The sequence below is a fragment of the Mirounga leonina genome, unplaced genomic scaffold (assembly GCF_011800145.1).
Source record: "Mirounga leonina isolate KUSES-001 unplaced genomic scaffold, KU_Mleo_1.0 Mir_180, whole genome shotgun sequence".
NCBI lineage: Eukaryota > Metazoa > Chordata > Mammalia > Carnivora > Phocidae > Mirounga > Mirounga leonina.
Window position 1 is genome coordinate 20,501,312 of NW_023270469.1, and position 22,294 is coordinate 20,523,605.

General features: G+C 39.2%; 1 protein-coding gene across 4 annotated transcripts in view; it reads left to right on the plus strand.

Annotated features, from left to right (window-relative positions):
- Positions 1 to 22,294, plus strand: part of CDH11 (cadherin 11) — a 190,278-nt gene that overhangs the window by 141,378 nt on the left and 26,606 nt on the right. The window contains exon 12 of one of the 4 annotated variants that reach the window (XM_035025063.1): positions 12,603 to 12,700. The exons of 1 other annotated variant lie outside the window; for it this stretch is intronic. In XM_035025063.1, coding sequence (XP_034880954.1) covers positions 12,603 to 12,685 — 83 coding nt within the window. In that variant the 3' untranslated portion in view covers positions 12,686 to 12,700. Of the gene's footprint in view, positions 1 to 847; positions 3,725 to 12,602; positions 12,701 to 22,294 lie in introns of those variants that run through there. 2 more of the 4 variants (XM_035025060.1, XM_035025061.1) reach the window with 2 other exon arrangements.

The window sequence follows — 22,294 nt, forward strand, 5'->3', positions numbered from 1 at the left end:
CTAGCCACACATGTGGGAGAGTGTTGTCATGGAATATTGTAGAAGCCTCTTGTGGAGGTGGAACATGGAGAATTAAGCACTGTCTTGGCTTTCCTTTCAAGTGTGGTTCTGCCCACTCATCCTAGGTTGTCTGAGCACGGTGGAATCGCCTCTCTCAGGAGGAACTAGAGCTGCTTCCTCTGGGGTTCAGCTGATGCTACCTTCCTATGTTTAAATAAATAGAGGAGATTTGTCTCCTGGGGGTCATTATAAACTTCCCCTCTTCTCTACAGTGGTTTGAAGAGAATCCAACCACTTTTATGATAAAATTTCTTATTAAGGTAGAGTAGGATCACTGCTCCTCCCCGTTCCCCCCAAACCCTAGCCCTCTGGGCAGGAACAAGCATCACCTCCTATAGAAAGGTAGGACCTGAGGTCTCGGAACATCCTCATTCATAAGCTTTGGAGAGATAGCTGTCTTCCTTTGGAAAAAGAAAAAGAAAATACAACGTAAGGCGGTTTTAAGAAGCTGCAGACCAGTCTATTTAGAATCTTCCTAATTCTTAGGAAGATGACTTCCAAATAATGTCAGATTCATTTTTAAAAAGCTCAAAATAGTTCCAACTTGCTGGCTTGTTTGGATATCATATTTTCCTGGCAGCGTTTTGCAGAGGAAGAGCCAGGTGGAGGGCGGTTTTACACATCTTTGGGGATTCCAGGTAAAACTCCCATTTTGTAGACTCATAGATCGGTTCCTATTCTGAGCATGAGCACATCATGCCTTGCAGTAAGCAGAGTTCTCCTCCGGGAGAAAGCTCCAGGAATACTGGGCTTAACCTGTGCTCACTTTCTTGTGCTTTCCTTGTAGTCATCGTAGTGTTGTTTGTGACCCTGAGAAGGCAAAAGAAAGAACCACTGATCGTCTTTGAGGAAGAAGATGTCCGTGAGAACATCATTACCTATGATGACGAAGGGGGTGGGGAAGAAGATACAGAAGCCTTTGATATCGCCACCCTCCAGAATCCAGATGGGATCAATGGATTTATCCCTCGCAAAGACATAAAACCCGAGTATCAGTACATGCCTAGACCTGGGCTCCGGCCAGCACCCAACAGTGTGGACGTCGATGACTTCATTAACACGAGAATACAGGAGGCAGATAATGACCCAACTGCCCCTCCTTATGATTCCATCCAAATCTACGGTTATGAAGGCAGGGGCTCGGTGGCTGGGTCCCTGAGCTCCCTAGAGTCTGCCACCACAGATTCAGACTTGGACTATGACTACCTACAGAACTGGGGACCTCGTTTTAAGAAACTAGCAGACTTGTACGGTTCCAAAGACACTTTTGATGACGACTCTTAACAATAACGATACAAATTTGGCCTTAAGAACTGTGTCTGGCATTCTGAAGAATCTAGAAGATATGTAAACAGGTATTTTTTTAAATCAAGGAAAGGCTCATTTAAAACAAGCAAAGTTTTACAGAGAGGATACATTTAATAAAACTGCAAGGACATCAAAGTGGTAAATACTGTGAAGTACCTTTTCTCAAAAAAAGGCAAATATTGAAGTTGTTTATCAACTTCTCTAGAGAAAAACCACTTGGCGTACAAAATATTTAAGTGAAGGAGAAGTCTAACGGTGAACTTACAATGAAGGGAAATTGTTTATGTGTTATGAACATCTAAGTCTCTCTTTCTTCTTTTTTTTATTTGTCAAAGAAGCTTCCACAAAATTAGAAAGGACAACAGTTCTGAGCTGTAATTTCGCCTTAAACTATGGACACTCTATATGTAGTGCATTTTTAAACTTGAAATATATAATATTCAGCCAGCTTAAACCCATACAATGTATGTACAATACAATGTACAATTATGTCTCTTGAGCATCAATCTTGTTACTGCTGATTCTTGTAAATCTTTTTGCTTCTACTTTCATCTTAAACTAATACGTGCCAGATATAACTGTCTTGTTTCGGTGAGAGGCTCCCTATTTCTATGCCATTTTTAATGTATCTATTTGTACAATTTTAAAGTTCTTATTTTAGTATACATACAAATATCAGTATTCTGACATGTAAGAAATGTTACGGCATCACACTTATATTTTATGAACATTGTACTGTTGCTTTAATATGAGCTTCAATATAAGAAGCAACCTTTGAAATAAAAACAGATTCTTTTTTAATTCTGGGTTTCATTCTTAACATTGAAAAAAATTAAGTATTTCTAATGACTCATTTATATTTCTCATTTAAGATAATCGTGATCTTTTCATAACCCTATTTATGAGCTGTTGCGTGCTGCTTTTATTGTTTATTTAAAATCAAATCTGTTTTGCAAATGTTTTTTTCAGACAAGATTCTGTAACGCCATGTAAAGCTTTCTTGTACGTCCTCAGTGTTAGCGTCCTGGCTTCCCTCCGCGTACATCTTCTGAAAAAGAAGGATGCTAAAGATCTAGGTCAGTCTCTGATTTTGCAATACTTGATATATAATAGGCGTTTATCTTGCCTATCAGTAATTCAGTGGCTATTAGAGATGAATCCATGACGGAATGAAAGGATCGGAACTCGAAACTTCCAAGATGTGGGTTTTCTGCCCCATACTGAACATTTGGGAGTTGCGGGAGTGAAGAGTCAAAAATATAAATTTGCCACGTTTAGTTATCAGACATCTGGTGTTACTCTGTTTTTCCCTACTTTGATTTTGCCAGGCTATCATAATGACTCTGACACTTGAAACTGCTTATTTTTTCCTCCTGTGATTATAACTCCTCATAAAATGATGTGGCATTTTAAATTTTGATAAAAGAAAGAGCAATTCATTTCCAAAACTCAGTTTTAAAATATGCTTTGGGCAATAAGCTCAGAATGAGGGCAGGGACCATGGTGTATTCTGAGGGTCAATTCCAGTATGCCTACTGTCTCTGGAAGTCCCATCTAGCTGCCTGGGGATTGGGACTTCCATGAAGGGCATTTCACCTGTTCCTTTGGGCCAAAGGTCAAAATGTAGCAATACTCGGGGAAAGATCACACAAAGTCATGCTACAAGTGTTTTCCCTCTTTCCCCCTAGACACAGGGCACATGCTTTCTCCTGGATTGCAGATAATTTTTAGATTTATCTCTTTTTTATTTTTACTTTATTGTGAAAGTTTGTTTCAAGCATTTCTTGATATCCTGCTACATCCTATTTTTATGACAGTCAAAATGCATAAAAAGAAAAATGTTTTTATGAAGTGCTCACTTTCATTTTCCTTTGCATTTAAATCAAATTGTCTCAACCCTTCAGTGGAATAAATTCTGTGGACAATGTCACTTTGGAATCTTTCATTTCCATGAAGGATTGCACATTCTTAATACTTCCATAATTTCAGGTTTTGTTCATTTTTTATATAGTTTTTGTAATCCAAAGAATATTTTGCTAGATTTGCACAGATCTCCAATTGAATTTGAAATAAAGAAATAATTCAAAAGGAATATGAATAGCACTTAAACAAGAATACAGCTGTAAGTAACCCCGTCACCATGGATGATCCTTTTTGTCTAGGAATGTATTTAGATTAGATTTGACAACTACATTTTTACATTTTTATGTTTAAGTTTAAAAAAAAAGGCTGTCTAATTTTTAATAGTTAAAATATGTGTTTTCTTTTTTTTTTTCCTTTTTATCTTCTCTTTTTTACTTTAAGCCTCTATTGTTTGTAGAACCCTCTTAGAAGCTTGGAAATAAAATGTCTTTCCCAACTAGTGGAGTCCTCTTTCATTTGGAACATATTGCCTTAAAAGCAATCTTCGTTTAAGTGGTTCTTCTTTATTTCGATATAGAGTAATTACTGCTTTATGACATTGATTCAGCTAAAGAAGGTACACTTTTCTGTTCTTCTTGTCCTTGAGTAGTGGCTTTTGTTTACATTCATCATTCATTCATTCATCCATTCATTCATTCAATCATTAAAATCTTATTTGGTAGACCCGGCTATCGACTTCAGGATGCACAAAGAATCTTGCTACCTTCCTTGATATCTTTTGGTCTTCCCAACCCTGTTCCAAAGTATCTATCCTGTTGTCTTGTAATAACCTATTGATCTCTGTGCCCACCCACCTTCCCAGACAGTGCAACAGGATACTTTCTCTCCCTGAAGGTTGAGGGAACAAAATATATAAGAGATACAACAGGAGATGGTGAGATGTTGATTGTGTATGAGGAGGGTAGGCCAATTGCAGCAGTTCTGAACAGATCTTGTGTTTAGCCAAATTATATCTTATATGCCAGTGTTCCTGGGGATGGTGGGGAGGAAAAGAGAGCAGATGATCTACATGGCTTGGAGAAACTTACTAAAAATACATATTCATGGTGCCCAGAGAGTATCACTCTGCACAGCAGGGGGGACCTGGTCCAAAATATTTTCAGTTGTTCCTAGGTAATTGTGAGTATAATTCACCTCTTTTTGAGAGCCTCTGTAGGACAATGGTGGTGAGTGGAAGGGAGGAGGTGAATTGGAATCTCTGAGCACAGGAGTGGCCAAATCTATGTGGCAGGCAGTATGGAGGACAGATTAGGAACAGCACCTACAGGCAGTCCAAGAGGGTTTTTATGAAAGCTAAGATAAGATATAATGAGGGCCTAAAATAATTCAGTAAATAGGGGATGGGAAGGAGGCAAGGCTTCTCCACTTCTGCACTGCCATTAGCCTGGTCTAGACCATCCTCACCTCTGACTCGGAAGGACTGAGACAAACCCATAGCCATTCTCTCTGACTTCCAACTTCTTCTCCACAAAGAAGCCAGAAAGATACTAACACACAACTCAGATCACATGAGTCCATAACCAAAACCTCTTAACTGGTTTCCAAAAGTCTTGAATAAATTCCAACTCCCTTACTTTGTTGTTTTACATGACCAGGACCCTGCTAACCTGTCCGACTGTATCTCATCCCATTCTCCTTCCAGTGCACTATGCTCCAACCATGCTGGCCATCCATCAGTTAGTTCCTCTACAGACAAAACGGGCTCCCTTTCCATTCAAAGTAGGCCATGCTTTGTTGGTTTCCTTTGTATCAGCTGCAACTCCTTGAACTTAGTTTACCTCCTGGCTTTTCCTGTGTGAATGGGTCTGACTGCCACAGCAGAGCATAGGCTCCAAGGACCAGGGATCGTGTTTTCTTAAGGTATGCCTAGTTCTTTGCATGGTGCCTGGAACACAATACGTGTGCAAGCAATAGTTCTTGAATGAATGATGGCACATCAATAAGGCAGATTATCCAGATGTGATGGCTGATTGGAGAATGCCAATATGATTTTAAGCTGCTTTATCTGAGAAATGGAGTGAATTGTGATCTTGGTGTCTGTGGTGATGAATCCAAAAGGGGAAATGAGTTTGTGGGGAAAAAAGTTGAATTAAGTTTGGGTTGTTTATAAACTGGAGGTGCTTATGTGACAGATGGGACACTGTCAGGTAGGTCATCAGAAATTGGGATTTGCTGCCAGCACCCTAAACAGGTGGGTTGAGTACGTAGAGTAGAAGTCATCACAGGGCCCTGAAAGTCTCTGGAGTGACTGTGTTTCTAAGTAGAGCTCACTGTTCTCTGCCAACTGAAAGGCATATTTCGATGGTGAAGTAAGTCCGTCCCTCTGGTGCTGACAAGTAATGCTGACTTTAGTTTTATTAATACAGATAATTAGTAAGCATAAACCTTATCCATGTATGTCAAATGCTTTGAAAAATAAGAAAGGCATATTAATTAATTCACTAATTCTTTTCTTCAATCAGTGAGGCCTTTTTTTTTTTTTTTTTTTTTGAGCTCTTGCTTTGTGGGAGAGCACGTACTAGGAATGAAAAACTGATCTCATTCCTGTGAGAAGGCTAAGTATGGACTCTACTGGCAGAGATGGTGAATGAGAGGCTAAGTGTCTCTCCCAAGCATCACAGGAAGTGGTTGTCAAAGCTGGATGCGAACGGGTCCCATTTCTGCCACCTCAGTCCAGGGGTTTATCCTTTAAACTTAGGTTAAAGAGCCAACAACGTCATTCTTCATCATGAGTGATTCAGCTGAGACAGTAGTGGTAAAGGTGGGATGCACATTTCCTCCCTCCATGGGTTTGGCTTCTTACTTTGAATAGCCATTGGCCGCAGAGCTGGACAATGGGATCTAGTCAGACCTCTCATTGCCTAACCCGCCGTCTATGTCCAAAGATAGATGGGACAAGATCGCACATTGTTTCAGCTGGGGTTTGCATGTTTCTACAGTGTGAATGTTGAAAATCAAATATAAAAAAAAAACTGATTAGGCATTTTATAGTTGTTTGTATTATACTTCATACAGAAATTTGATATTTCATCCTATGGGATTAAAATTGTGTTTTTTTGTTTTTTTGTTCTTTTAAGTCAATGTCAGGAACCTCTGTCAGGTCCCAATGGCCTAAAAGTGAGAACTGAATTTTTATCTTGCAGACTAACTCAACTCTTCATTTTTTTAATGATCAGAGGCTACCATCTCCAAAGGGCCTTCTTCATTCCAGGTGTCCATACATTTTAAACATGATTTTATAGTTCTTTGTCACTTTAATCAACTAACTAACTGCCACTACTTAGCTACTTGTCACAGGCTCACAGAGGCAATGCTCCCTTCGCACTGCTCAGAGCTCAAATCTTCTGCTCAACAGTGAAAGCAATGTACCCCTTGTTGGGTGTGGCATTCAATACACGCCTGTCTGTATATGGCTCCAACAATGACTAGCTGTGTGACTTCAGACAGTCATCTTGACCTCTCTGAACTTCATTTTCCACAAACATGCAAAGCAAATAATTTCCACATTGCCAAGTGGTGGCAAAGGATCAATGAGCTCGTTTTGAGAGTTACTACCAGTTCCTAGAACAGAGGAAACACTCAAGAGAAGGGAGTGATTTTATTGTTAGTGTCCATATTTTTTTTCCCTGTTCCAGATTTCAGGACAAGGTAAGGAAAGAATTTACCATCTCCTGCTTCCCATTTCCTCTTCAAAATCAACTTACTCTCTTGTCTCTCTCATGAGCCAAGAATAGAACATAGCTTAGCACATGGTAGTTTAGTTGAGGCAGAGAACGAGCAAGTTCCCTACCACCAAACAGAATTTTTTTAAAGTTAAACTAATTATCTGATCAATGAATTCACTTCTCTTTGATTGCAATATGTAGCATAAAACTGGCAAAGCAACATGTAAAATAGCTTCTAAATTAAATTTTATTAGAAGACAATAAGTAAATTCACATGATTATGAATTGTATTTAACTGGACAGAAACTATGTATCATATGGAATTTGAAATTTGGATGAGCTTGTCAAGAATTGCAAAAACTGACATTTCTAATATAAGGAATTTCATATTTGATATATTTTTTAAAGATTTTATTTATTTATTTGAGAGAGAGAGAATGAGAGACACAGAGCATGAGAGGGAGGAGGGTCAGAGGGAGAAGCAGACTCCCTGCCGAGCAGGGAGCCCAATGCGGGACTCGATCCAGGGACTCCAGGATCATGACCTGAGCCGAAGGCAGTCGCTTAACCAACTGAGCCACCCAGGCGCCCCATATTTGATATATTTTTGCTCATTTGTTAAAAAAAAAGGTCTCCTTTTTATAGACATAATTCTCTGAAAATATTTAGATTCGAAGACATACAATTTCATTAGAATACTTTTCTTTCATAATAACTCTGATGAGTTTAATTTAACCACAATTTTTACTTCATTTAGCACTCAGAAAATTGGAAATTATTTGATGCTATAGTAAACTTCTCCTTTTTAAGTTTTTTTTTTTTTTTCCAAACACTAACTGGCATATGGAAGAAATAGTAATGCTTGGAAGTACAATTTTCAAATAATTTTCTGTTATGAATTAGTAATGAGGTGGTCAGTTTGATGATGCTGACCCAGCAAACTAGATTAGACCTCCTGTGGGGTACCCACCTTTTCTTTTCTACATTTTGGATTTTCAGCACAGAAAAGGCACTAAGTAATATCAGGGGCAGGGATATAGTAATGGATGGATAAAGGGAAATAAATTCTTCCTTTCATGTTCTAGATTTTATAGAATTCTAAACTCCTAGAAATGGATAAGAGAATTCATCTGGGTATCCTTCCTTGCTCCCTACCCCCATGTTTTGATAGTATTATAATGATTTGGATTTAGATTTTACGTGACTTGATATTCCTCCCAGGACAGTCACCCAACACACAACTCAGATCAATTGGTCCAATGCACTGAATGGACGGCAGTGCTGTCAGGTGATGTATCTGACTTGCTAGCCCTGAAAAAATTTGCTTAATTTCTGTGGGTCTCATTTTCTTTATACGATAGGGATATGTAATCTCTGTCTGGCATGGCTCCAAGAATTCCAGAAAAGGATGACCTAGAATAGGCAATAACCTAAATGTATAAATTGCTGCACAAATGAATGATTTTATTGTTGCTGTGCTTGCTGTTACTTGGACTTTTTCCTACTGTAAACTGGATCTTTCCAGCATCTGTAAATGCTTCTGGAGTTAACCTCAGATCCAGAAGCAAATTTAAGGGACTCTGGATTCTCTTTGTAAGACCTGATCTGTTGGCCCCAGGGTAGGCTTTAAAATGGGGACTGCATCATGTTGTGCAGAGATTATGGCCCTAGGCGTTCTTCCAGCCCAGCAGCCTCAGCACCAGCATGGAAATAGTAACTCCTAGGCCCAGGCTAGGAGGGCTCCTGATCCCAGTGGTCCATTGTTTTCTAAGTGTGGAATGTGCATTTCTGAATTTCTGATGGTTGGAAGAAATGGTTTTAAAGCGACATTGAATAACAATACACTTTAAAGGGAGAAAGGTATTCCCTTTTAAATTACTAAGCAGATAATCTACACACAATTCTCCCTCTGTCTGGAATCCACTTCCCCCCAAGATGGCTCATTCCAGCCTCCTATTCCCTGTCCACCATATTGCTCATCTGTCATTCTCCTCAGAGTGACAAAGACTGTCTACTTCAACCAAACTTTAATCAGGCTCCTCTGAGTCCTCTGTCCCTATAGGCCTGAAATTGGCCATTCTTATGTCTTTGTAGAATCTGCTTTGAGCAAGAATCCTGCTAAGCTGGTGTAGTGAAAATTCCCTACCCTTAGTATCTGACTACTCTCATTCTTAATCATCCAAGTCTATCTTCAGCAAGAATCCTGTTGAGTAGGTCTAGTAAGAATCCCCCTTACTTAGATGTTTCCTCTTAGTAATTTTCTATCCACTGATCCCCATCTGCTTCTGTGATGGAAATCCCCACTTGTCCCTGTCTAAGCTGGATTTGAGTTCTTGCTCTCTCTCCAACTAGAAAATCCCATTGTAGTAGCCCTACTTGAATAAAGTGTGCCTTACCGTCTTTAACAAGTGTCATGAATAATTTTTTCTTTAACAAGAGCACATATTATTTTCTGATATTTTTATCTTTTCAATGCACTGTTTACTTTCAGTAAATGTATTTACTCTCTAGAATGTAAGCTTCATGGGGGAGCAAAGACTTTATCTTTTTTACTGTGTATCCTGGAGCCTAGAACAGAGCCTGCTATGTTGTAGATATTCAATAAATAATTGTTGGCCTCTTAGGGGTGTTGGTTAAATTTTTATTGCTCATTCTAATGGAGTAAGGGATAGCTTGAAGTTGCTTCATACAGAAATTTGATACAAGAATGACCTTCCCTGCATACCCACCATTGCTCTACTTAGATGTCACCTCCTCAGAAAGCTTTTCAGTGATCACCTTATATAAAATGACACCTAGTCCTTGTTTCTGAGTCTCTTTCTAGCTATTTATCTCATTTTTTTCCCCTTTCTTGCACTTACCACTACCCGACATTATAATGAATGCCCGTGTATTTGTTTGTGTCTCCCACCTCACTATAGTGACGGTCCCATTGAAGACAGTGGCTTTGTGCTGTTCACCTCTGTTCACCCAGAGTCCAGAACAGTGCCTGGCATATACTGGGGCTCAATAAATAATTGTTGAATGAACCAATAAATAATGATAAGCATTATCAACACTAGGCTTTTAATTTGTAGTTTTGAGTGAGATTTTTCATTCAGCTTCGTCTTTCAGTCCTATTTATTAATAGCAATGATGTCAATCAAATGAGGATCAGAAAGGATATAACCACATCACTCCTTTAATATAAGGATTTCGGATACTGCTGCTAGTAGGTGATCAGCAATTGTTAACCCCGTATGAGGGTTGCCCTCTAGCTCTTCTAGCATCTGAAAAGCTACAGCACCAAAAGCTAGGCATCCCCAGTGCCAAAGAAGAGACTCTAAATGAAGGGAATACAGCCCTATGTGAGTTGCACAAAGGGATCTTCTGGCTGTTTTTGCTCAGGGTGCCAATGTCTAAATGAAAGAAAGTGTGAAAATCCCATTCTAATGACCCACAAGGATGTGGAGAGCTTTGCCATGAAGTGAGTTTCTAGTTAATGAGATAGATTTTTGTTTTAACTATGATGGATTATTAAACCCAGACTAGTTGGCAGAAAGGAAGCTCCAATAGTTGCTAGTCATTCTGCTAAATATTTAACATCTGCTCTTACGTAATGGTGTGTAACACGCACATGATTCTCACACTCAGAGATCAAATGGTCTATTTATTGGCAGCCTACTCTGTTCTAGAAATTGGAGCCATTTAATATTCATAGTGATTCCCTTTCAATTATTCAATGTTACGGATAAAAGTCCAAATAAATAATGTACTTTAGATACCACTGATTATGTGGGATTTTTTTTTTTTTTAATTTCCAGCAAGATGACTGAAGTCCTAAAGATCCAAATGTCTCCTAGCCATTCTTTTGTTTCTTTGTTTGCTTATTAGAAACAAGTAGAAGCAGGGCTCTCATGTGGGGTATTACTAATAAACATGGTGACCACATGTCCTGGTTCTTCCCAAGACAGTCCTAGTGTTTGTAGTTGTAGAGTAATTTTGAATAGTGCCCCCTTTCATTCTCCAAAGTGACCAATTATGGGTAATCATTTTTATGGTCCTCCTACCAATAATTTTGTCCCAGTGTGTTAACAGCATCATAGGTTTCCAATGGCCTGGAGAGACATTTCCCACAAAGGCAGAAAGGTGATTAGCTACTCTAGGAAGGAAAGAAAAAAAAAGGAACATAAACTTTGATCTTACTCATCTTAGAGAAATATTCCAGCCTATCAACTTCTCTTTGTAGGTTTAACTTTAAGGCTGATTAAAAAAAAAAATAATAAACTTAACCCTCTTCCACAGGATATAGAAATTATAGGGAAAAAAAAGAATATTGTGTTCATATTATTTATACAGTTTTATACTTCCTATATTTAACATAGAAGGAGTATTCAATATCAACAATAGGCTTTTTAAAAAAACACTTAAATTGCTACACAGTATTACATTATATGGATGAATCACCACTTATCTGTACACTAAATTAGCAATATCTATTCAACACCTTACTACAACCTGGGCATTCATCACGGAAAACAGTAATAGTGAAATAGACCAAGTCCCTGCCTTCATAAGGATTAAGTTCTACTGGGGATGATCAGGCAATAATTAAGTCCTGACACAGGCATATAACTTGATAGGAAACCTGATAGGACTTGCTTTCTCCAACTAATAAATGTTCTTCTGGCTTTACTTTTGTTCTTGTTCTTGATAATATCTTGCCCTTACCCAAGACCAATTGATTCAGAGTAGAATGGTATTTACACGTCTGTATTTTTTTAAAGCAGTGCCTTATCTCGCAGTATCGGATCCAGAGGTAAAAGGAAAAATTAGTAATACCAACTGTATTTTAAAAGTTGATATTTTTTTCATCATGCATTTTTTGCATTAATTTTGATTTTCTCAACAAATTTGGGTTAGATTCTATTTATCTTGTTAATTGAGTTTTGGGTGCTCCCTTAAATTTTCCACCCAAGGCCAGTGTCTCAGGGGCAATTCCTCACCCATGGGATTCTAATGCCCTCGTTGTAAAGGCTGAGCAACCTGCTCCAGTTGGTGTAGGCCAACACATCTCAAATTTTCATGTTCATGTGAATCGACAGGGGATTTTGTTGTAAACTGACTCAGTATGGCTGGAGTGAACGGAGGTTATATGTCTGTAACAAGCTCCTAGGTGATGCTGTTGCTTCTGGTGTATAGGCCGCATCTTCATAACAAGACGTGTAAATGCCATTCTACTCTGAATCAATTGGTCTTGGGTAAGGGCAAGATATTATCAAGAACAAGAACAAAAGTAAAGCCAGAAGAACATTTATTAGTTGGAGAAAGCAAGTCCTATTCTGAAAGGTGTAAGATAGAGCACACATCATATGCACACAGAACCAAACTGAATGTATCCCACTGAAGGCAATCCCCTTCCACATGGAGTAAAGGTAAAGTGGACAAGGGAGCTCTCTGTGGTGAGTCATTTCATAACCCACAGGACTCCCCATTAAGTAAACTGAGATGTGAAAAGCCAGCAGCTCTATGTCCAACACTCCTCTGGCCATTACTATTGATCAGGGGATGATATCATTCCTGCCAGAAGGTGACCAAAACGCAGTTGCTTGGAAATACCATCGGTTGCCTGCCTTACTTTATATCCCGTTAAAATATTTCCTTCAGGTCCCCAGTCAAGCCTGCCACTTTGGGATGAAAAAGTTCCTCTCGGGCAGCTGTCCGCAAGCAGGACATCCTACCTGGAGTAAGTACCAACCAAACTCTGTTGCTTTGGTGTGATTCCTTTAGCCCAGGGTGGGTTGAGCTGCAACCACCAACTCTGACTGGGAAAGTGTACAGGTTTATATCTCAGACCACAATGTTAGTCCTGCAAGAAGTACTATTTTCTTTTTTTTTCTTATAAATCTATCTATCTCCATGGGGTATGTCCATTCTGCCAAAGTGGAGGAACTGAACCCCAGCTGTGGTTGCCCCTGAACTTCCTACTCTAGGTTGCACTGGAATCCAGAAGCCTTCTGGAAAATGGGGCAACAACCTTTGATCTCCATCTCTATGTAGTTTCAACTTACATCTTCCTTGTGCAAGCCACACTGGTCTGAGGAACTGGAGTTGTGACTTCCTAGAATATAGAAAATATCTAATGTCTAGGGTCTTACTTCCTTACTCCCCCATACCCCATCCCCTCTGACATATGCCCAATTCCTTGGGGTCATGGCAAAGGGTAATCTGTGGGTCAGCTCAGTCTGATGGACATCACACCTTTTTGTCCTAGTCAAGAGTGGAGGTGAAATGTTGAATGTATCCCTGCTTGCTGTTATTATTTCTTCATTGGGTTTAATCTTTTATACAATAGTTTGAAACAATATTTAGCTTTAGGCTATGTCTGCTTTCTCCAGGGCAAATATCCTTGAGGCCAGAAGCACAAAACATTTTGGCAGCCTCTTTAAAATATGACAGAGTGGGGCAGAAAATATAAGGAGAATCAAGTCTGATTAATATTTAGCAAAAGTATTCTACTATATCATTCTGGTGGTGGGAGGGGGCAGAAAATAAGCATGATAAATCAGCAAATGCATATATGTGTGTGTGTGTATATATATGTATATATAGTTATAGTTACAGCTAAAGTTATAAAGAGTTATGCAGTGACAAGTGGTAAAGAGAAAAAAAATAAACTAGAGAAAGTGGAAAGAAATTTTCAGGTGGAGGAGAAGATGCTCAAATTTTATATGGTCCGGCCGGGAAAAGCCTCAATGAGAAGGTGATACTTGAGAAAAACCCTGAAGGGCTAAGCAGCTAATCACACGGACATCTGGTATAAGAGTATTTCAAGTAGTGGGAACACCAAGAGCAAAGGCAACTGAATAGAGAATGGAAAATATTTATGTGAAATAGGGCAAGTAAAGGGATCATATATTTAACATCCAAACAACTCACATAAATCAATAAGATACTTATAGATACATGAGTAAAGTTTATGAACAAACTACAAAAGAGGAAATATAACTTAAAAAACAGAAAAATCACGTATATATCCCCAATTAGTAATCAAAAAATATATACTAATCTAAGGTAGAATTTAAACTGCTTTATTTCAGGGGCGCCTGGGTGGCTCAGTTGGTTAAGCGACTGCCTTCAGCTCAGGTCATGATCCTGGAGTCCCAGGATCAAGTCCCGCATCGGGCTCCCTGCTTGGCAGGGAGTCTGCTTCTCTCTCTCCCACTCCCCGTTTGTGTTTCCTCTCTCGCTGTGTCTTTCTCTGTCAAATAAATAAATAAAATCTTAAAAAAAAAAAAAAGAATTTTTTAAACTGCTTTATTTCAGTGAAAACAAGATTAAAAACAGAAAATGTTAAAATTATAACAGTAATACTGGCAAGAATTCACAGAAGTAAATACCTTAATGTTTTGACAATGGAAGTGTAAATTGTTATACCTTCTTTGGAAAATTAATTTGGCAAATGTCTTCGTGAACCACATTGTCATGAGCAGGCATTCTACCTCTGAAAATCTACCCAGAAATGTCACTCAAACATGGACAAATAGATGCTGTATATATTCACAAGAGTGGGCAATGGTTTCGAAAGCAAATTAAATGTCCAGCAGCACGATATGAGCTCAGTAATTGTGGCATGTTCTCTCAATGAGATAATAGGTAGCTATTAAACCTGATGATTCAAAAGTGATTTAGTAACATGGTGACATGACAGATGGTTTTGTCACGTTAAATGGGAGTGGGTGAAGTCAGTTTATAGGATTATATGTGTATATTGATTAGAGTTTAAGCTTATAAACCACTTTCACTTGTGTGCATGTTCCTGTGTTTGTAGGTGTTTTATTCTTCCTCCATGTGGAAGAAATGATGGTCTCTCCACTAGTCAGAGTTGTTTAGAAAAACTGAACCAACAGGATGTAAATACACACACATACATATAAACACACACACACAGAGAAGAGAGATTTATTGGCTTGCATGACTGTGGAGGTTTGGCAAGTCTAAAATCTGCAGGGCAGACTGGCAGGCTGGACACCCAGCAAAGAGTTTCAATTTGAATCCAAAGGCAGTCTGCTTGCAGAATTCCCTCTTCTTCTAGAAACATCAGTCTTTTTCTATTAAGTTCCTCAACTGATTGCACTAGACCCACCACATAATGGAGGGCGATGTGCCTTGCTCAAAGTCTACTGATTTCAATGTGAATCTCGGGTTGCCTGGATGACTCTGTCAGTTAAGCGGCAGACTCTTGATTTCAACTCAGGTCATGATCTCAGGGTTGACCTGCATCAAGCTCCCTGTTTGGCAGGGAGTCTGCTTGAGGATTCTCTCTCCCTCTCCCCCTGCTCACTCTTGCTCTCTCCCTCCCTCTCTAAAATAAATAAATTTTTTTTTTTTTTAATGTGAATCTCATCTAAAAAATACCTTCATAGACATGTCTAGAATAATGTTTGATTGAATATCTGGGAATGGTAGGTGACCTAGCCTAGTTGATATATAAAATTAACCATCACGTCCTGCAATAGCTTGAGGTATACATAATGCTTTAGGTCCATAATGCTAGAAAACAAAATGATGGTTCCAGCAGAATCCCACGGAGGACAGCGCTGGCTTGGAGAAGATGACAATCCCAGAGCCCATTCCAGTGGGCAGAGGTCAGGGTACTATGGAGGAGCCCACGTCACACGGTGGGTGGGAGAAGTGGCAGCCCCAGTTACACTATATGAAATGGCTTTTTGGAGAAAAGTGATACAAGAAGAAGGAGGACAAGACAGTGCTGTTGAGGAACCAGGAGTCCTGACTTGAGTTTCCTGCAGATGTCCAAGCCAACTGCACAGAGTTTTCATTATGGCATTACTGTCTTCTCCCTGTAATCCTTTTATTTTCCAAATACAGACCTTTATTTGTTCAAAAGAATAAAGGGGGAGATAATAGATTTCTGTCTGCCTTGGTTGTACTATAACTGTAGAATTGTTTCTAGACATGAAAACCAGTTATCAAAACAAAACAAAAACAAAAACAAAAAGAAAACACTAACAAATTGACATCTGTCTAAGTGGTAAAAGATTTTCAAACCATTTCAAAAGAATAAGGGCGAAAGGTTAGAGTCTTGTTAGATTAGAAAATAGACCTGTCTGGACATGTTTAGGACTAATAATAATCCCAAAGATTATCCTGTGGGGTGGGGTGGGGCTTCCTCTAGTGGGTTGATGGGCAGGAATAATAATAAAAAATATATATTTTCAGTGTAAGGAAGGAATGAGGACTATGGAATTTATGTCTTGGAAAACAATAACTCCTCATTACTGGTAGTATTTAAAGAGATGCTACAGAATCACTGGTGAGGAGTATTGCTTATCCATATTGTGTGCTTATCCATTTTTTTCTAGTTCTAAATACTCTTACCAAGCACAGAATGTTAAGGTTGGGTGGGGCTACTACAAGGGTAATACAGGGGATATTACAGAGCCTAACACCTATATTTCTCCTTGTAGCAATGAGTATTTTTATATAGCCCCCTTGTAAGAAAATCCAGCTTTTTTCCTCCTCTGCAAAAAAAGAACCCCATGGAACTTTAATATCAAAATATTTCATGCTTTGCCTTTTTGTTTTTCTTGCAGAATATATTTGAGTATCCAACCTTGCATTTTCAGAAGGTATTGCTCATTTTGACAAATTGCCAAAAAGGGGGGCATTTGAAAGCTAATTTCAAATTGTTTTTCCATAAGGCCTGGACCCATAACTATTCAGTGACTTCATCTCCCCATGATTTATGGGCCGAGATGAGTCAGTGGTGTTGTCCAACTAAATGATGGTCTCTCATGGATTTAATTCTCACATATTCTTTCAAAATGTGTACCTTTAAGTCTTGACATTTGTTAAATGCTAAAATCACATTACTCATTTACAATGAGAACTTTCTGAGAAAAATAAGAAACTGAAGGCAGCAGACACAAAAATCTATTTATAACACATATGAAGAAATGTTATAAACCAGTTTGGCAAGAAGCGACCTACCAGCTTCAGTTTCTGCTTTTATAGGTCAAAATAGCCAAGTATTGGCAATTTCAATATAAAAAGAATTAGGAGGAGGAGGTGGGGGAGGAGGGGAGACAAAGATGAAGAAGAAAAAGATGAGAAGAAAAACAGTAAAATTAAATGTTAATTCAATAACAAATTAAATGATACATATTTTCAAATATATAAATTGAAAATATGAGCAACAATAATGATCAAAATCTCAATTGTAATGAAAATATCCTTATGTAAAAAAAAGAACCTCAACTTGTTCTTCACACCTTACATAAAAATTAACTCAAAATGGTTAATACATCTGAATGTTAAGGCTTAAAACTATGAAATGTCAAGAAGAAAATATAGGAGAAAATACTTGTGACCTTGGGTTAGACAAATATTTTTTAGCCTGATGTATAAAGGAAAAATCTGGACAAGTTTTACTTCATCATAATTATGAACTTCTGCTCTTAATGAAAGGACAAGTTTCAGACTGGTTAAAAAATAATACTCACACTCACATATTTTGTTAAGGGACCTGTATCCAGAAAACCTAAACACCTCTTAAAATGCAATGATTGTAAACAATCAGATTTTTTTAAATGCATGAAAGATCTGAACGGATACTTTACTAGAGAAGGTGTATAGATGAAAAATAAACACGCAAAGATGCTGAACAGAATTCATCATTAGAGAAATACAAATTAAAGCCGCAATGAAAACCACTACGACAAACCTATTAGAAGAGAGGACATAAAACACACAAACAACAAAAATACCAAGCGAGTGTTGGTGAGAACATGGACCAACTGGAATTCTCATTCAGGGCTGGTTATGTGCAAAATAGTACAACTGATTTGGAAAACCTTTAAGCCATTTCTCATAGTTAGATATACCAACTCTGAAGCATTTAAACAAGTGAAATAAAACCATGTCACACGAAACCCTATATGCAAATTTTACTTTGGCTTTATTCATAATCACTAAAAACTGGAAAGAGCTTAAAATGTTCATAAACTGGGGAATTAGTAAATCAACTGTGGTACATCCAGTAACAAGAAGGAACTATTGATACACTTACCAACATGGATGAATTTTGAAATCATTGATGCTCAGTGAAAGAAGCTGGGCTCAAAAGGTTACATTCTGCATGTTTCCATTTATATAACACTCTTGCTAAGGCAAAACTATAGGGAAGTAAGCAGACCAGTGTTTACCAAGGGTCGGGGGCTGGGGGAGAACTTGACTACAGAGGGAGATGGGGGAATTTTCTTCTATGTCTTAATTACAATGGTGGTCACATGACTGTCAAGAGGAGCAGAACCATGTGGTTAAAAGTGTGAATTTCACTGCACATAACTTACACCTCAGTAAAATAAATGGGGGAAAAATATTAGGCTACGACACTTGTCGGCCTTAGTAAACAAGAGCGTCTCTACCCTGTGAGACCCGGCAGGCTTTGTGGTCCACATCGGAAACCCCAGAAGGTGGAGACCTGGCCACTAGGCATACCTATGTGTACTTGACATCGGGTGGGCCTCCTGTCAATGCCAGACAGCTTCTCAAGCTGCCATCATGGATTCCTCAACTCCCATTAATCCCATTAAGAACAAGCCGATGACTTTAATTTGGATTCCTGATTGAACTATAAAGAGCACTCCATCTGCTTTGTAGACTAAGCAACAGACAGGCCAACACTTCCTAGAGAGGAATTCGCTTAAATGCTCAAATTGGGAAAATGGGAAACAGAAGATGCTGGTGCCAAACCTCTGGTGAGTCAGGGAGGGCTCCTTTAGGCCAAGCGTGAGACAGAACATTTTCTTGATATACCCATTTATCACTTCTAGGCCCATCTGGCATTTGTGGGGCAGGGGCTGCAGAAAGGTGACTGCATCTGTGAATACGACCACTAAACGTCGTTTCCATCATCCATTCATGCAGTTCCTCTCCAGACTTCCAGGCTTGCCCCAAGCAGTCCTGTTCACGGACTGCTTCTATAGCGGGCAGAAAGGGGTGTCTTCCAACAGGTAGCTGTGTGCTCACATCTTACTTGCTACTTTTCTTAAATTAAAAAAATAATAATAATACATTGTTTTGGTAGGAAAGTAGAACTTGTAGTGACCTAGGGATACTAAAGAACTCTCAAGTCCAGAAAGCTGTGTGACGAAACCAGCTATCAAGCAGGTAATCCCAGCTACACGGATTCTGTCTTTGCTCGCTCAGTTTCTTTACCTCGCTCATCCTCAGAGGCAGAGCCTACATGGCCAATCTGGTTGCTTGCTGCCTTTGAGGTCCAAAGTAAGGAGGAGAGTGGGAGATAGAATACAAATGAGGCCCTTAGGATGGTACTAGGAGAAACATTGTTCAGGGACAGGCAGAGAGAGGCAGGCAAGAAGTTACACAGTGTGAAGAAAATGGACAGAAGAGAAAGTAAGACTTCACGCTTCATTGCTGTGATCCACATTCAAGATAAATCAGGAAAAAAAAAAAAGAAAAAAAACCCTGAGTTGGCTTGCAATTAATTTGGGTTACTCGACTTTCGTTGCTTTCAATTCTTTTTCTTGTTCTGCTCTAAATTTTACCAGCTCTCTGAGCTCTGGTCACAACTATGGTGGACTTTTTGCCTTAAGACTTGGTCGATAAACTTGCCTTTCCCCTATTTCTTACTCTTTCAAATAATTGACCATTGAAACACTGGTTTTACCTTAGAAATGATTCTTCTTCTCCATATAGGTGCCATCATTGTTCTATGTGAAGAAACTTTGGAAACAGCCTCCTCAACCATCTATCTACCTACCTAGTCTATCTTCATTAATCCTTTCCCTACAAGAGTGCCCCAAAAAATCTTCCTAGAATGCAGATCTGATTAGGATTGCCGGTTGCTTAAAAGTCAACACTGCTTACAGAATGAAATAGAAACCAACCTCTAGCAAGGTATTTGAGATCTTCCATGATTTCAGTCCAGCCCCTTCCATCCTCATCTCCCACCAAGCACCAAGAAATGCTGATCTAGCAGAAGTCCTCAAACCAGATCAGGCTCCATTTATTGCTTCTCACTGTCTTTGGGCATGCAGATCCTATTGCTTGGAACATTCTCCCTGTTTACCTGATCCTCCAATTTCTGCTCCTCCTTCCTTATCACTTCAAGGCATCATCTCTTTTCTGGAATCTCTCCTCTATACTTCTTTGGCATCCTAAGATTCTGATCACCCTCTCTCCCACAGCATAAATAAAAGAGGACATTGGACTAAATTAATAGTAGAAAAATATTTATCCTAAAAGGATCATTATTATATGGAATACATTAGCTTCTCTTTGTTTTAAACCCCTCATTCCAGAATAACATCTTAGTTCTTTTAAGAAAAGGTAATTTAAAAGTTCTGCTTGAGTTTACTTTTCCTTATCAACTCTCCCCCAAAACGTTAAGTCCCCAACTCTACCCCAGTGAATTATGTAGCCACCTTATAATGAATACCACTAGCACAAATTATAACCTACTTTTTATACAAGTGTATAAATATATAATTTATATATCATAAGATATGAATTTAAAGTGTACAACTCAGTGTTTTTTAATATATTGACAGGGCTTTGTGATGATGAGCACAATTTAATTTTAGAACATTTTCAGCCCCCTTGAAAGGAGCACTGTATCCATCGGCAGTCACAATCCATTGCTCCAAGCCCCACTGCACCTCCTGCTACTGATCAATTTTCTGCCTCCATGCATTGTCCTAGTCTGAACATTTCATATAAATTACTTCATACAATATAGGGTCTTATGTGACTATCTCTTATATGTCCCATATTTCTTCATTGGAAATAGGACATTTAGATAACGTATTATAGCAATATATTGTTTCTTGCATGTCTTGTAATTTTTTGGTTGAAAATTAGACATTTTAAATAATATGTTGTAGCAACTCTGGTAACTAATCTCTCCCAGGGGGTTATTGTTGTTGCTCATTTGCTTGGTTATGAATTTGTTTTGTGACTTGGCTGAGTAATTCTGTAAAGTCTTTTCCCCAGTAGTGTGCAGTTTCCAATGTCCTGCTCAGACTCCCCCAGCTGCGCCCCCCCCTTTTTTTTTAATCTTTAGACAGGCTGCTAGTGCTTGCCCTGGGTCGGTATTAACCATGTACTGGTCAAAAGTTGTGCATAAGCCCCCTGGGCCAGTTGTATTTTTACCCTTTTCCACTGTATGTGTGTATGGCTTGGAGGCTGCTATCAAAGTTTAAGGAACTTATGGCATTTTGCTCCATGTTCAACCAGGTACTTGTAGATGGGAGGTTCCTTCTCTCAATTCCCCTGTGAAGGTACTTCCATGGGCATGCACACAGTCTTCCAGAATGACAAGGTTGAGCATGGCTTTTTTTGTAAGCCTCGTTACCTGGAGTTGCCTCTGCATCAAAGTACATAGCCTCACATTCCAGACAGGCTTCTCTGCTCTGTGTGGATGGGTCAGTGTGTGGTTTGAAAAATTCTTTCAAGTTCTTTCCTGCTTGCTCCTGAGTGGGTTTAGCCTAACACAGGTGCACAGCCTTCCGGACTTCCAGAATTGACTCTGATCTTCCATTCTGTCGGTTTCCTGGGTTCCTTCTATTAAGCTTTTTTTTTTTTTTAAGATTTTATTTATTTATTTGAGAGAGAGAGAGCATGAGAGAGGGGAGGGCCAGAGGGAGAAGCAGACTCCCCGCTGAGCAGGGAGCCCGATGCGGGACTCGATCCCGGGACTCCAGGATCATGACCTGAGCCGAAGGCAGTCGCTTAACCAACTGAGCCACCCAGGCGCCCTCTATTAAGCTTCTGTCAGCTCTGCCAATTTGCTTCAATCATGGAACTACCAGCCACCTCTGAATTGTTTTCCACAAAGATCCCCTTTGTTTTCTGCAACACTCGTTGTCTTAGTCCTTTTGGGCTGCTTAACAAAAACAAACATTGATTTCTCAGTTCTAGAGGCTAGGAGTCAGCTCTGGGCGGTGCCAGCATGGTTGGGTAAGGACCCTCTTCCTGGTTCATAGCCATCACTCTCTCACTGTGTCTTCACATGGTGGAAGGGGCTAGACATTTCTCTGGATCCTAGTTTGTGAGACACTAATCCCATTCCAGAAGGTTCCATCCTCATGACCTAAGTACCCCCAAAGTACCATCACCTTTGGGGGTTAGGATTTCAACATATGAATTTTGGGAGAACACAGACATTCAGACCATATCACCCATAGGCAAGGAAGCAGAGTGTAGAGCTCTTGTCCATACTGTCTGCCCTTCCTCCAGGACACGGCACGGGAACTGGGGATGGGACCCACTTTCCCCAGAATGACACAAATGCTCTATTATTGAGCACTGTGGGA